The sequence below is a fragment of the Seriola dumerili genome, unplaced genomic scaffold (assembly GCF_002260705.1).
Source record: "Seriola dumerili isolate Sdu_G_001 unplaced genomic scaffold, Sdu_1.0 BDQW01000468.1, whole genome shotgun sequence".
Taxonomy (NCBI): Eukaryota; Metazoa; Chordata; class Actinopteri; order Carangiformes; family Carangidae; genus Seriola; species Seriola dumerili.
Window position 1 is genome coordinate 5,681,492 of NW_019174723.1, and position 15,122 is coordinate 5,696,613.

General features: G+C 41.2%; 1 protein-coding gene across 1 annotated transcript in view; it reads right to left on the reverse strand.

Annotated features, from left to right (window-relative positions):
• Positions 1 to 15,122, reverse strand: part of LOC111235075 (nucleolar protein 4-like) — a 154,909-nt gene that overhangs the window by 106,432 nt on the left and 33,355 nt on the right. The window contains exons 3-4 of the mRNA XM_022763387.1: positions 12,525 to 12,636; positions 5,614 to 5,729 (exon numbers count right to left, since the gene is read on the reverse strand). Coding sequence (XP_022619108.1) covers positions 5,614 to 5,729; positions 12,525 to 12,636 — 228 coding nt within the window. The remainder of the gene's footprint in view (positions 1 to 5,613; positions 5,730 to 12,524; positions 12,637 to 15,122) is intronic.

The window sequence follows — 15,122 nt, forward strand, 5'->3', positions numbered from 1 at the left end:
TATGGTTCACATGTTGCTACAGCAGCCATCAACCATGTAAAACGTGTTTGTGTTTGGCTCCTTGAGGTCATTTCCATTATTTCATTGTTTTTAAAGAACGCCCCACCCTCCTGACATCTGGACTTCTCTGAGAAAAGTCAGAATTATCTCACAGATGTCTGATGCTTTGCACTGTGGTAGACAATGTTTACCGAACCTAAGAATCAAACTGTCACTTCATTATTATTACACCTAAAAAACTAGAATTACCGCCTCATGGTTGTAGGCCTCCGCCACTCAGACTAGTTTCAGGTTACATCCCTGTTTATCAGAATCATATAAAACATTGACCATTTGTGTGAAACTTTGTCATAATTGCTGTATGAAAGTCTTGAGTAATGGCTAAAAAGTGTTTTGTGAGGTCACTGTGACTGGACTTTGACCCCCAAAATTCTAATCAATTCATCCTTGAGTTCAAGTGAACGTTTGTGCTAAATTTGAAGGGATTTCCTTGGAGTCTCAATATATCGTGTTCATACAGCCCAAACCACGTTTTGCGACATCGCCATGACCATGACCATGACCCTTTGACCTTTGACCACCAAAATCTTGTCAGCTTATCCTCGAGTCTAAGTGAATGTTTTACCAAATTTGAAGAACTTCCGTCAAGACGTTATTGAGATATCATGTCCATGAGAATGGGATGGCATATTGTTTTCAGGTTGTATGTACAGACGGAAAACCCGAAAACAATATGCCTCCTGCTCTGACTGTCACCGGTGCAGAGGCAAAAAAAACTGTATATGTGGGCAGTGGAGTTCTGGGACCAGGCTACTGTTTTGTACATGTATACTGTAGATTTTCAAGAGAAAAAAAACAGATTCTACATCAGCTTTGCTGTGGACAAAAGGACTTGGTCACTTTTTCAAGGCTGTTCCAGCAACCAGCCTTTTATGTATGATTTTGCTCTGCTGTCTTCTCAGCAGTCTTTTAGTAATTATAATAGACCAACCCCCAACCTATCTCCCCTCTACACACACATACACACACATACATGCACACGCACGCACACACACACACACACCCCTCCTCCCAAAAATAATGAAATGTCTTTCCTCTGGAGGTAGCTGAAATAATGGGCAGAGAGCAGGAGAGGGGGAGACCATAAATGATAATGAACCACCTCATTCTCCCTTTTTAATTCCTTCTGATTCCCTACCCCAAACTCCCCCCATCACCTCCCCCAACCCCCTCCTCCCATTNCCCCCTCACGTCTCCTCACCCGATTCTACATTGTCTGCAGCATCCCCCCTTAAACACTTCCCCACACCCCCCACACCCCCCTGCCAGGAAGCATCCTGGGTAATTTCCTCCTCTTATTGAATTGGTACAGGGGGCGGATGGAGGGAAAGATAAAGGATGGGCAGATGAACAGAGGCTTGGGATGAGTGCTAATGGAGCCGGTGTAGGATTCACACATATGCTGTACATCCTCCCCTTTTCTTCTTCTGTCGTCTTTGGCTCATTTTCTCTCTTGGGTAAAAGTAGAGATGACCCTCTCTCTCCTTCTCTCCCATGTTCTGTTATGCTCGCTCGCTCTCTCTCCCTGATAGAAACAACCCAGACAAAGGACTCCAACCTTCTTTTTTTCCTTTTTCACAGAATGCTATTCATCTATCCTGCACACTCACACACACACACACACACACACACACACACACACACACACACACACACTATACTGTCTGCTAAAACTTCATCTTCCAGCTACAAGACTGAAAAGTCAGTCTGGTCTGATAAATATAAATCACATATGAGTGTTTGGGTGTGGGTGGAGGTGCAGATTTAAAGGTGCTGGGGTGGAGAGGGTGGATTGGTGGATGTGGATAGGTTTTCAAAAGTTGACCTCCAAAAGAAATCTGCAGCAACAGGATATCATTACAGCACTTTTTAGTGGAGCTAGACTGATGTATTGGCTGATAAGTCACAGGAACTAATAGCACAGAGAGGCCAGTGTTTGTTGTCATTTAGAAACACTGTCTCCATGACATAGTTTTCCTATCAGACAGCAGTGACAAGTTTATTTTTCAACTTTGAAATGTCCTGCTTAGTATTAGCTGATTAAAACACTCTTATATCAGTATAGATACTTTTTAAAATCATTCCTGCTCTTCTCTGCTTTTATCCTGTCTCGTGTTTTATTTCACAAACAACATCTTATTTGTGTTACATTCTAATTACAGATTTTATAATTATCATTTAAATATTATCAGCTATTTACATTACATGCTTCTTGTATTTTCATTTGTTTTTGTGCTTCATTTTGTCTTTATTTATATGGTTATTGTGTTACTTATTGTGTACTATGAGAAACTGGGGCCCATTGTCTTGTTCAAGGACACTACAATATGTAGACTGCTAACCCTGCACAAGTGCACTATGGGTAAATTTCTTTCATGACAGTGTCAGATCAAATTAACTTTTATTGACCTGTAACTGAAAAACCTGCAGTCTTATTTTATTTATTTGCATGATGGCTTCAGCTTACAATTATTTTATTATCAATTAATCTGCCAATTATTTTCTTGAATGATCGATATATTGTTAGGTCTATAAAATGTGAGAAAAATGTCCATTATAATTTCCCACAGCCCGAGGTGATGTCTTCAAATCACTTGTTTTGCCATACCAAGAGGCCAAAGTTATTAATTTTACTGCAATAGAAGAAAAGGAAAACCAGCAGATATTAACATATGGAGGCTGAAGCAGGATATTTCTGCATTAAAAAAGATACTTAAATGATTAAGCAAATAGCTGCAGATTCATTTTCTATTGATTGACTAAAAAAGTAATCAACTAATTGTTTCAACTCTCCTGACATTTTTATGCTTCTGTTTTAAAGCTTCTCCTTGACTGATGTGAATCCTCTTAGGCAACAGTAACGACACACCGTGAACAACGACCCAAGGTGAAAGATGCTGAATATTGGCACATGGTCTCGGTTATTGGAAGCTTCGTATTGATCAAGATCTCACATCACTCAAGCCCTAACTGCTATAGGCACCAATATATCTTATTTATCATTCACAGGCTGCTTCTGAAGTACCACCGCAGATCAACAGTGGAGAAGTTCTGTTGATGTTACAACATTTCACAGTGACTTTAGATAATTGGATCACAGAACCTCAGCTCCTTCACCATTATACCACAAACAGCAATTAGCAGGAGTTAAAGGGTCAAACTTACTGAGAGCGCAGTGAGAGACTTTTTGAGAGAAACATTCAAATTGCTATTTTAACATAAACAATAACGATAAACAACAGTGAGAAAAACATGCAAAGAAAAAATATGTTGGTTATGTACTGTCCTGGATTCGAACATGAGGATGTAATGAGAATCATGTCAGAATGTCAGCATGAACTAATTAGAACGGCTCTGACAAGGACGCACCAAACAGACTGGTACAACTGCTAGAAAATAACAGGAGTCACAGAGGTTGTTGCAGGTGTGACTGTGCCTGTGCCTGTGTGTGTGTGTGTGTGTGTGTGTGTGTGTGTGTGTGTGTGTGTGTGTGCAAGAAAGAGGGGGAAAGAGGGAAGTGAGGGAGGTGGGAGGGAAAGTATTGAACTGTATGTGTATTTTTCAGATATGCCGCCTGTGTGTGTGCATTTGTGAGTGTGTGTGTGTGTGTGTGTGTGTGTGTGTCTAGATAACGGGTGGGGGAACAGAGGGTTGAGCTTGTTCCAATTAAGCCAGGCCTCAGAGCATCGAGTTAATTAGCTGAGGAGAGAGAGAGAGAGAGACACTGAAGTGCCAATTTGCCCTGGAATGTCAATATATCTGCCTGTCTGTCTGTCTGTCCAACACACACACACACACACACACACACACACACACACACACACACACACACACACACACACACACACACACACACACACAGGGAATATGAGTGACAGCAAGTGTGTGGTACTGATAGTCACAGAGGTACAGAGTGGTGGTGCTGTGGGAACAATATGGAATATACCAATCACCACCCCACACGCACACGCACACACACACTCTGCTAAAGCACCTAGCTGAGCCTGTGCAGCACTGGTCCACAGAGGAAGAAGAAGCAGCTGATCTTCCTCACCACCTCCAAACTCTCAGGCCTGCAGGAGGCTGGGATGGGCAATAACGAATGGGGCGACTAACAATTACCCCAACACCCCAAAGACATTCACTTTGTATTGACATAAAACAGAAAAACTGGAACTCTTCATATTAGAGCAGCAACAAGCTCATGCATTTTTGGTTTTTGGGGGGTGGGGGTGGGGGTGGGGGGGGGGGGGATGGGGGTGGTGGGGGGGGGGGGGGGGGCGGATGGGTGAACAAAAGATGAGATTTTGCCACAGGAGACAGACAACATTGGTTTCTTTTAGCACGGGCCATGAATGTTCCATCACCGTACCTAGTGATTATTATTATCACCATGACGACAAAGCTCTAGCAAACTTAGTACCTTTTTTAACCCAAACAACAACCTCTCTCTAAACCTAACCACACCTTAACCACGGCATCGTCACATCATGAAACTGATTTATTTTTCCAGCAGAGACACAAACAAAACCAGCTGTGCCAGGTCAGAAAAAACACTCACACACTGTGTGTGTCGCACTGTTAAAAATGACAAATGTGATGTTTAATTTGGAGGACTTGTTGATATGAGGATGTACCTTGATTTGATATTTCCTTCCCTTCTGTACTTGTCATATATCACATTATATTAGTGTTGAATCAATTAGTTATTTAATCAGTTATTTCAGCAAAAAGACAGTGAATCAGCAACAATTTTGATAAACAAGTCCAGTTATTTATCAAGAAAAATAACAAATATTCACAGCTCATCTTTTCTATTTTTGCCAGTTTTATTGAATAACATTGAATATTTCTGAGTTCTGAACTGTTGTTCAACAAGATACATGAATATATGAAGGCATCCGCTTAGGCACTGGGAACTTCACTATCTCCCAACATTAAGTGGACTATTCATTAATCTAACTGGAAGTTAACTGATAATGAATTACATTTACTGTGCTATAAGACACTGTCGCAAACCAAAAATGAAAACATGTTTTGTTTTTGTGCAGATGGTCATACTTGTCATTTGTTCACATCTTTGAGAGCTAGCTTAAATGAGTTTAGAGTTATATATACATTATGTGCAGAGAATATAAAAATAACACTGTGGCTCAGTCTTATTAAGGAGAAATGGTTTTGGTCCACTGACCTCCGCAAGCGTCAGACGGAAACACTGATATTTCTTGTCATTACATTATTTTAATTGCAAGTACGAGACGGTGCGTGGGAGTTTTCTTCCTACTGAGGCATTAGTGGGCCTCATGGTCTCCTCCTACACACCTGTCACACACAGCTCTCCAGTGCACAAAAGAACCTGCTGTTCTAAAGTGTCAACATTTACTTTATGATCCACTCTCAGGGTGCAGAGAAACACACAAGGTGAACGTTCGGTCTGATAGCACAGACAAAAACATGAAATCAGACAAAAAATAATGCGTGTGCAGCCTCACACCGAAGCTCAGATCAGATACAGTGTCCCTATTGTTTAACATGTGGCTCTGTTGCAGTCACTTCACGTACCTTGTTGTTGCTCATGCACTGCAGCTTCATCTGTTTCATGTAGGTGGTGGTGAGAGGCATGTTGTAGTCTATCACCTCCGACACCAGAGAGCTCGGTCTGTCGTTCTCTGGAGAGGAAGAGGAGATTTTTAGGTGCAAATAGTAAATGAGAATCCACATTGTCATTCCACTGTGAGCTTTCTTCTCACACAGGGGTTTGTGATGTCTAGACACATCTGTCCTTTCTCTACCTGTATCTGTTTTTGCTTTAGTCCCATTACAGTGGAAAAATTAGGCATTTCTCTTGCGTGTTTCTTCATCGTCACTGAGACTTTATGGGGTGGAAGAATATTTTGAAATTACAAACAGGGATACACAAAACATATTTGCTGTTTTTACATATTTGCTGTTCCGTCTGTTCTGATTTTTATTGAGGTAAAAAAAAAGACTTTTTCAAAGACTTTCAGGCTTCTTTAACTGAAGAAGCCTTTCAGAAGAGAGGTGAAACGTCTGCAAGAAGATCAAACAAGTCCAGTTTTCTTCGTACAGAACTGAGAGACACCACAGCCCCGAACAACTGAGAGTCTTCTCAGCCACATCCTCCTTCGTTAGCTGCAGCACAAATAGCAGCCTTCAGCCATCACAGAGGTCAGCACAGTTCATGTCAAAGTGCAGGACCATCACAAAACACCACGTACACAATAATGAAAGAGACGCACACGTAAGTTCGTTTTCTGCAAATTCAGTATGGATCAGTTGCCGTGGATTACCTTTCAACTGTTTTTTTAAAATGAGGATGAAAACAGTGTCAACAAAATCTGCTTCAACAACACAACAAATTACCACCTTAAAAACAACAGCAACACCTTGCTTAACACCTTGAATCAACAGCTTCAACACAAAAACAAACATGCTGACTGGTTTGAGTGGCAGTGCATCTGTCTCTAGTCCTCACCCTCGTCTGAGTTTCAGTTTTTCAAAATGTCCCTTTCTGACTTAGACATTTTTAGCTTTCTGAATATCCCTCCTTTGGGGCGCCCTGGTGGCTCAACTGGTACCATGAAGGCTTAGTCCCACAGTGGCCCATGTTTGAATCCAACCTGTGGCCCTTTGCTGCACGTCCTCCTCTCTCTCTCTCTTTCTCTCCCTGACTTTCCTGTCTCATTTTCACTGTGGCTGTCTAAATAAAGGCAAAAACCTCTGAAAAAAAAAAACAAAAAAAAAACTATAAAACCCCTCTTTAATCTCCCACTTCACCTCACAGCTTCTGTGTTCATGCAATCTGTTATCATGTTGTGTCTGAAAGCCAACACTAGAGGACCCTGTAGAGCTGAGGGTGGAACGACACAGACAGAGAGGCAGCGAGAGGAGGTGCTGACTTGAACCATAAACTAAAGGTCTCTGTCATTTCCACTACAAAAGCTTTTCTTTATAAAGAAATGAAACAACAAATACAAACAGGTTAAAAACTACTTGATCTCTCTCTAAACCTCCACCACTTCTCCTCTACCTCTCCTTTCTCTCTTTTATCTTCTGACCTCATAAAGGACACGTCTAACATAGCATCTACACAACGGACATGAATACAGGTCACAAAATCAATACGGCTTAGCAGAATAGACAGACCCGTCATCATTGATTGGTGATTGATAGTCTTGTACAAGGACATGAGAAAGTAACAGTGTGTGAGAGTGTGAGAGAGTGTGTGTGTGTGTGTGTGTGTGTGTGTGTGTGTGTGTATGCTCCAGAGAGCAACAGACGGTGATAAGTGACTGTGTGACACAAAGCTGCCACGTGGTTTTCAACATGAGGCTCTGGACCCCTGTTCGGTCCGGGCAATGATCATCTTGGATGAGAACTTTTCTTCATGTGTAAATTTGTTACTGAACGAAGTAATCACATTACTGATGCCTTACAACAGTATCAGACATGGGGGGGGGGGCGCGAACTGACGAACTGATGAACCAGAAATGAGCATGAACGGCAGGTTTTTGGGAAACTTCAGCAGAATACAGAAAAGACAAATCAAACATGACGTAAACATGAACAAAGTACCTCTTCGATATCAACTAGATTTATTTGTACAGCCCATTGTCACATGCAGTGTCTCATTGGGCATCAAAGCATCAAAACTAGCTCCTGAATTATGCCGTCTGGTGTCTGGTTCTTTGGGTTGTTTTTATAGTGAATATAACCCCAATATTCACTTGATGTTTAAGGACAAACCTGACGAAGACTGTGACCAAAATGTAGCCGTGGATAAACGGAGCATTGACAGATTGACAAAGTGTTTGTCCTCTTTCTTTTGCATCACACACTTTCAATTTTTTTCAATTCAAGATCAATTTTATTGACAAAGCCAAAATCATTAATTTGCCTCAACGGCTATCGTTAGATTCTCTTCCCATAAGGAAAAATTTCTGGATGGGCTGATATGCAGTTTAATTTTAGCTGCAATTTGTTATAAAAAGGATGATCAGTTATTTTTCTACATAGTAAAAAGGAAGCTCCCCGTTCTCTCTCTCTCTCTCTCTCACTCACTCACTCACTCACTCACTCTCACACACACACACACACACACACACACACACACACACACACACACACACACACACACATACAGTGAGCCTGCTGCCTGTGTCAATTAAACATGGCCCTGGTCCACGCTGATTAATTGCATTTAATAATTCACAGCTGAACTTTAGTGGGAGTCACTTCAGCATAGCGATAAAGGGGGCTGGGGTCGTGTGTGTGTGTGTGTGTGTGTGTGTGTGTGTGTGTGTCATGGAGAGGCCGATCCCCCACAGGGTAGGAAGGCAATTAGTTGCTCTCTCTCTGAGTGGCATACAGTCATGGCACAAGACACACACACACACACGCACACACACACACACACAGTGAACTGAAGTAGTATCATGGATGTTGTCATTACAATCCATACGTGTGTGCGTTTGATTGTTTGCTCAGCTTATTACATCTTCTTATTAAATAATTTCTATTATGTCCAACATCAACTTCATGTTTACGTTTTTCATTTAATAATTGTGATTTTAATCAGAGACATTGTACAGTTTGTCCGAGCAAACGGGTTCATGGTGTTAAAATTCACCAACGACGAGACAAAGAATTGAAAAGTTCTTCCACGAGACTCCTGAAAAATCTGCAGCTTCTATATTATTTCTATATGTAAAGTCAGCTTGATGTGAAATTCTTTCCTTTGTCCTCTTCTGTGTATACTCTCATTTCAAATTTTTTCTTCTTCAACATCTCTCTCTTTTTCTACAGTGTATCTCAGATTTCTCCCCCAGCCCCCCAGCAGCACTGATCCCTTCTCCCTCTCTGCCCCGACTCTGTGGAAAATGAGCTTGTTTCCTGAGCCATTTTCTTTGTTAAAAGCCATTAATTAGGCTAATTGAGGAGAGAGACAGGACACTCCAATGACTCCCCTGTTTAATGAGCGACAAGGAGAATTAACGTGGGGTGGGGGGTGGGGGCAGGAATGGACGTAGGGTATAGAGATGGGTAGAGGAGGCGATAGAGGAGGGGAAGGGAGGATGGAGGAGGGGAAGGTGAGGGATACAGGGACGGGACAGGAGGCCTGGAGCAGTGAGGAAGGGGGAGGCTGGGAGGGAAAATAAGAGGGAGAAGAGCTGGAAGCGAGATATGGGGACACGTGGGTGGGATGCCTGGAGGGAAGGAAAAGGGAGAGGAGAACACAGAGAGATGGGTGAGTGGGGGGGGGCAGCAGGAGGAGGAATCGGGGAGGGATGAGAGAGGGATGGGAGTGTGGAAGAGGGGGAAAAGATAGGGAGTGGGGCCTTCAGGGGGCCTGTAGTTATAGAAAATATATAAGGGGGGTGGCAGGGTTGGCAGAGGAGGAGACTGGGGAAGAATGGAAACATCTTGTGTTTCATGAGGCAGCTGGAGATGTCAGTCCCACTGAAACCTGTACATTTACATTTACCTCTGTACATTTTCATGACATTTCACATTTGTACATATAAGAGAACTTGCTTTTGAAGAAACCTGAGGAAATCAGTTGACCGAGTGTAACGAGGTTAGTGTCTGGAAGCTTGGAAGTGTTGTCTTAAAACAACACTCAGATGCAGATGTACGCTGAAACAGTTTTTTTTCCTCTTCTCTGCAAAAGCTCTCAAGAAAAACCCTTCCAAAACCCCACGCTCATCGCTCTGTGCAGAAATGCATTCAGAGGTTCAGCTGAAGCTGCTGTGATTTAAGGCTTCAGCACTCAGGGTCACACAAATCAAGTGTGTATCTTCCCATTGTGTTTCCTTGTTGAGCTGTGGCAGAGGGATTGTGACACAAAGGGGGGATTTTGTACCAAAATGACTGTCACTTGGATGGATCAGACTTGTTGTGGCTTTCTATACAGAATAAGGATTATGTGGACTTTGTCTTTTGGTGGAGACACATTAGGAAGTGACCTTTCCACAGCCAGTAAGGAAAAGACAACGCTGGTCAGGTGACGCGCAAGAACACAACTAAAACCTTTTGAGGTTTTGGGATCATAAACATAGACTTGTCTTTCCCGCCGGTTTTAAAGTTACAGCTCACAGGCAGCTCTGCCACTATTAAAACAATAACAAAAAAGCAAATTCTCCAGCTTTTGAGTGAGTTCCTTCTCCTGTGGCTAGCAAAGCCACATAGTGGTGAGAAAAAAAACATCTAAAGCTTGTGACCATTAGTTTTAATTTGAATTGTCTCCTTGTTCAGATCCAGTGGAAGCTTCACCGACGCTGGTTCGCTCAGCCACAGGCTGCTCATCAAGATGACTGACAGGTGTGGTGGGAGGAATACGACCAACCAAGGGCAAGGAGGGCGGGTTTACGATACACCTTTTATCTCCTGCTTATTTCAGCTTTAAAATCAGATGCAGAACATGTTTAAAATCACAGCTGGTTGACAATAATGTGCATTTCTCTGTGAATAAGACTGACCATGGGTCCAAAAAAAAGAAACCACAAACAAAAGATACTGGAGAAATACTGTAAATACTGTAGTCTGTCAGCACGGGGGGGGGGGGCTAACGTGAGAGAGAAAGAGGGAAAAGCGAGAGGAAGGATGAAAGAAGAGAAGAGGGACTCTAATTGAAAGACATGGTGCAGAACGATGGTGAGTAAGAAAGAGTAATGACAAAGAGAAGGAGCTGAGAGCAGAGGAAGCGTGAGGGACAGCGAGGAGTCCTTTGAACCTTTGCGTTTTAACAGAGATGCTGAGAAAGAAAAACAGGAGAGAGACAGGAATAAGATTCTTCTTTGCCTGCACACACACGATACACTTCCTGTCAATTCTGGTGTTTTTCTGCTGTTAAAACTTATCATTAATCTTCTCTCTTCTGATGATGTATGCTCTCACTGTGTTTTCTTACGTTAATGGAGCTTGATTTGACTCATTAGTGAAACAGTGTGGCATTAGACAGAATTAAAAGCTAAACTGAGCCTGAACCATAACAACAAAACAAGCATATATACAGTTATAGACCAGGTCTGCGGTGATGGACCAAAATAAACAAAATCACAGTTATCATTTTTAAAAACGCTTGTTTTCCTCAAATGAAACGCTCCAATAATCTGTCAGTGAGCTGAGACACTTTCACATTCCCATAGAGGTTTTATCTGCTCTTAAACAACTCTACTGTCACAGGCCTCTGATGGAGAAATGTTCTATATAATTCATATAATTCATACTTGTATATATATATATATATAGATATGTATTTAGCCACATATCACTGCTGTTTCTTCCCACGTGCATACACATCCACACTAACGAAACAACAGACAGCCCTGCTCCTTCTCTAACAAACAGATCCCTTATCAACGCAACAACTACAGAACCATGGTCACATCCCAACCCGTTTTCCCTTTTTAATGTACTTATGGATTTACTGTCTTGCTCTTGCTTCTGTATGTATGTGTGCATGTACTTGCTGCATGTTTTGTCCCATTGTTACAACCTTGTAAAGCCCCCACTGTGCTACAGTCTGTCTCATCTGACCTGTTGTGTCTAGTTTCAATAATTAAAAAATAAATGAATAAATAATCTGCAGGCTCTATAGCCAGCAAAGATGAGGAGCAGGCTGCAGAGGTGGAGTCATCCTTCATTCACTCACTCTGTAGTTGATCATATACAGGATTTTTCAGCTCACCAAGTTAAATCCAAGCTTTCTAACAGCACGTTATTTAATCCCTGTTTCACCATCACACCAGCCCCAGGATGACAGTGTAATGAGAAACCAGTAGGGACTATAATTATATTGTATCCTATCACATTTTTAGAACTTCCCAGTAAATGACAATAATTCCTAATAATACAATTAATTGAATTAATGCAAAATGGATAAGCAACAGAATGAATGGATGGATTAGCCAATTAAAATCATTAATTACCTATAAAGCTGTTACGATTCGTCCATCAAAAGAAAATCTGCGTGCAATTGATGAATCGTTTCCATATTTTTTCCAAGAGAAAATGTAAAAAATTTTGCTGGTTTTTGCTACACAATGTAAACTTTTTCTGCTTGTTTTTTTATTTTTGTTGATCAGTTTTGGACAGACAAAACTGGAAAAAAACAGCAGGCAAGAGAAAATATTTAAGACTGAAATAAATCAAATTTAACACTCAGAATTCACTGAGACACACAGATTAGATGGTGGAGTTGATGCAGTTTCACTGTATAGTGACTGGAAGTGATTTTGGACACAGCTGTTGCCACATGTTTGTGCCAGAAAGAGGAAACTGCAGCAGGATCCCTAGTTGAATGTTCCCACTGAAACTTCGATGTTCCCCACTTGTGCAGCATAAAAAAATTTAAAAAATATTTTAAAAAAACAGTGCTGAGGCTCAAACTGAGATGAGAGGACTCATTGACTCGGACATTTACTGTAGCGTTGTGTTTGTACCTTTGTAGTCCTGTCCTGTGGTGCTGATGTGCATCCTCTTCTGACACTCTCCACAGCTCATCAGGAAATGAGTCACCGCCTCTCTGGGCAGGAAGGCGTACGTCTCTGCTATCTGAGAGAGAGAGACACCGAGAGACAGACAGACAGAGAGAGAGAGAGAGAGAGAGAGAGAGAGAGAGAGAAAGAGAAAGAGAGAGAGAGAGAGAGAGAGAGAGTTCAATAATCTAACTTTTTTGTATTTTATTCTAGGCCCTCTGAGTTGTATGGAGGTATCTGGGCACACGTCATCATTTATTATCACTTTTCTGGTTTCCACAAACAATCATAGAAATGTGGACGTAATAAGGAAACAGTTTGATTTAGAGACAGCAATTCACAGTCAAATCTCCAATATAAAGTGATGTGATGCACATGTGCATCACATCACACAGCTTGTTAACACTGGTGATTAAAATTACATTCAATGGGAACAGAATTTAATTTAAACAACTCTATATTGTGTGAGTGAGAGTGGGCACAGTAAAAGTGAGAGTGAGTGAGAGGGAGAGAGGGAGGTGTGTAAGAGTTGTGTGTTTTATCTGCAGTGTAATTTTATCTGTCACAGCACAATAAACAAAAACAACTTCAGTCTGAGGCGCTGACTCTAAAATCAAGTGTTGACAATTGATTATTAAACCACTAAAACATTTTCTGCTCTGTTTGTGCTCTTTATCTTTCGAGTCATGTTGTCTACATTTCACCAAATAACAAAATTGGCCCGGAATGGCAAGACAGGGCCGTTATTACCTTTTCCAAAGTGTCTCAAAGAAAAACTGCTCTCGGTGATGCTGAGGATATAAAGTCTATAAATCCGTGGGTGTGTGTTTGAATGTGCGTGTGTGCATAAATAAAACATTTATTCAGGAAGAGAGGCACAAAGACACAAAAGAAAAGAGGAGGAAGGGTGGAAGATAGCCAGCGTGGGTGGATGGGGGTGGCTGTGCAGCCTGTGTGTGTGTGTGTGTGTGTGTGTGTGTGTGTGTGTGTGTGTGTGTGAAAGAGAGAGTGAGTGTGTAGGAAGGAGGGGGTAAAGCAAAGGCAAATGTCACTCACAGCCTTTGGTGTCCTGAAGACCTGAAGCTATGTGGCATGGTAACCTAGCTGCCGGCTGTAACTATACTGTATGTACAGTAAATACAGAGGGACACAGAACAGTGTGACAGACCACATCGGTGATAAAGAATTAAGGATTTTTAAAAGAAGATAAAACAACAACAACAAAGAAGATAAAAACATACACAGATTGGTAAAAAGATGAAGAAGAATAAGGAAGAAATCTAGAAAAAGAAAAGTTAAAGATTACAAATATCACAGCTGTTTGCTAGTAATTGTCACAGCTTCGTCTTGTGTACTTAGAGATGAATGTGTGGAACCTGCACTTGCACTGTTTAACCAGAAGAGGGCAGTGTCAGCAGCTGAGACAGAGACAGCAGAGCAGAGCTGCACAACCTTCACTGAACTACAATATCTGAAAATGAAAAATCTATTGCTGCATTTTCCTCCAAAATTAATTGCAGGTCTCAGAAGGTTTAACAGTTTCTTTGAAACTGAATTATGTTAGAATGATGTTTATCGTGAGGTCAGCAGAGGTGGATGAGGAATTAATGTTGCCCCAACTAGGAGAGTGAGATGAGACAGAAGAAAAGAAAAAAAGGTGAAATGGAAAAGGAATTCCTGAATAACAGTGATGATGATGAAGATGAAGATGAAGATGAAGATGAAGATGAAGATGACAATGAAGGTGGCTCACTTTCACACACTCTGTGACCTATACAAAAGTTCATTTTCTGGATCCATTCACTTTCTCCCTCTGATATTACTATTCGAAGACAGGCATTCTCAGCTGCTGGGTTCTTACTCAAAAATTGGATATATGGGGGAAAAAATTAAGTAGGGTTGCAAATCATTATTAATCTACCAGTTATTTTCTCAATTAATCAACCAAGGTGTATTATTTGTATGTAAAAATTGTAATTGCAAAGAAAATTTTCACAAGTCAGGAGCTGAAATTCGGGAATGTTTCGTGTTTTCACTTGAAAAATGATTCCACGATTATAAAAATAATATCCAATTATTTTTTCTGTTGATCAGTTGATTAAATTTAATTAACTAACTAATCCGTTCAATCGTTGAAAAAAAAAGTGACATCTGCTAAACAAAATGTAAAGTAAAACTACCTGCAACCCAGCAGATAAAAACTGAGTCTAGCTTCTGATGTGAAACTGAAACTAGTGTGACGACGGCTGTTAGAATAAAGAGACACCGTTTCTTTTTTTCTGCCAGAGACACTGAAAGAGGAATGAAGCCCGAATGAAGAGGAAGAGAGAGAAAGAGAGAAAGGGAGAGGAGGGCAGTGAGCGTTGAGCAACAGACAACACAAGTTATGAAAGAGAGAATCCACTCTGTTGGACAAAGGTTGGAGCGTAGCATGAGACAGAGGAGCCAATGAGAAACAGAGTGGAAAGTGAAAGGAAGAGAAAGAACAAAGTGGGAGTCAAAAGATGTTCAAGCTGGACACATTAACATAAGAAGAATAAAAAAAAGGTTCACATACTTAGA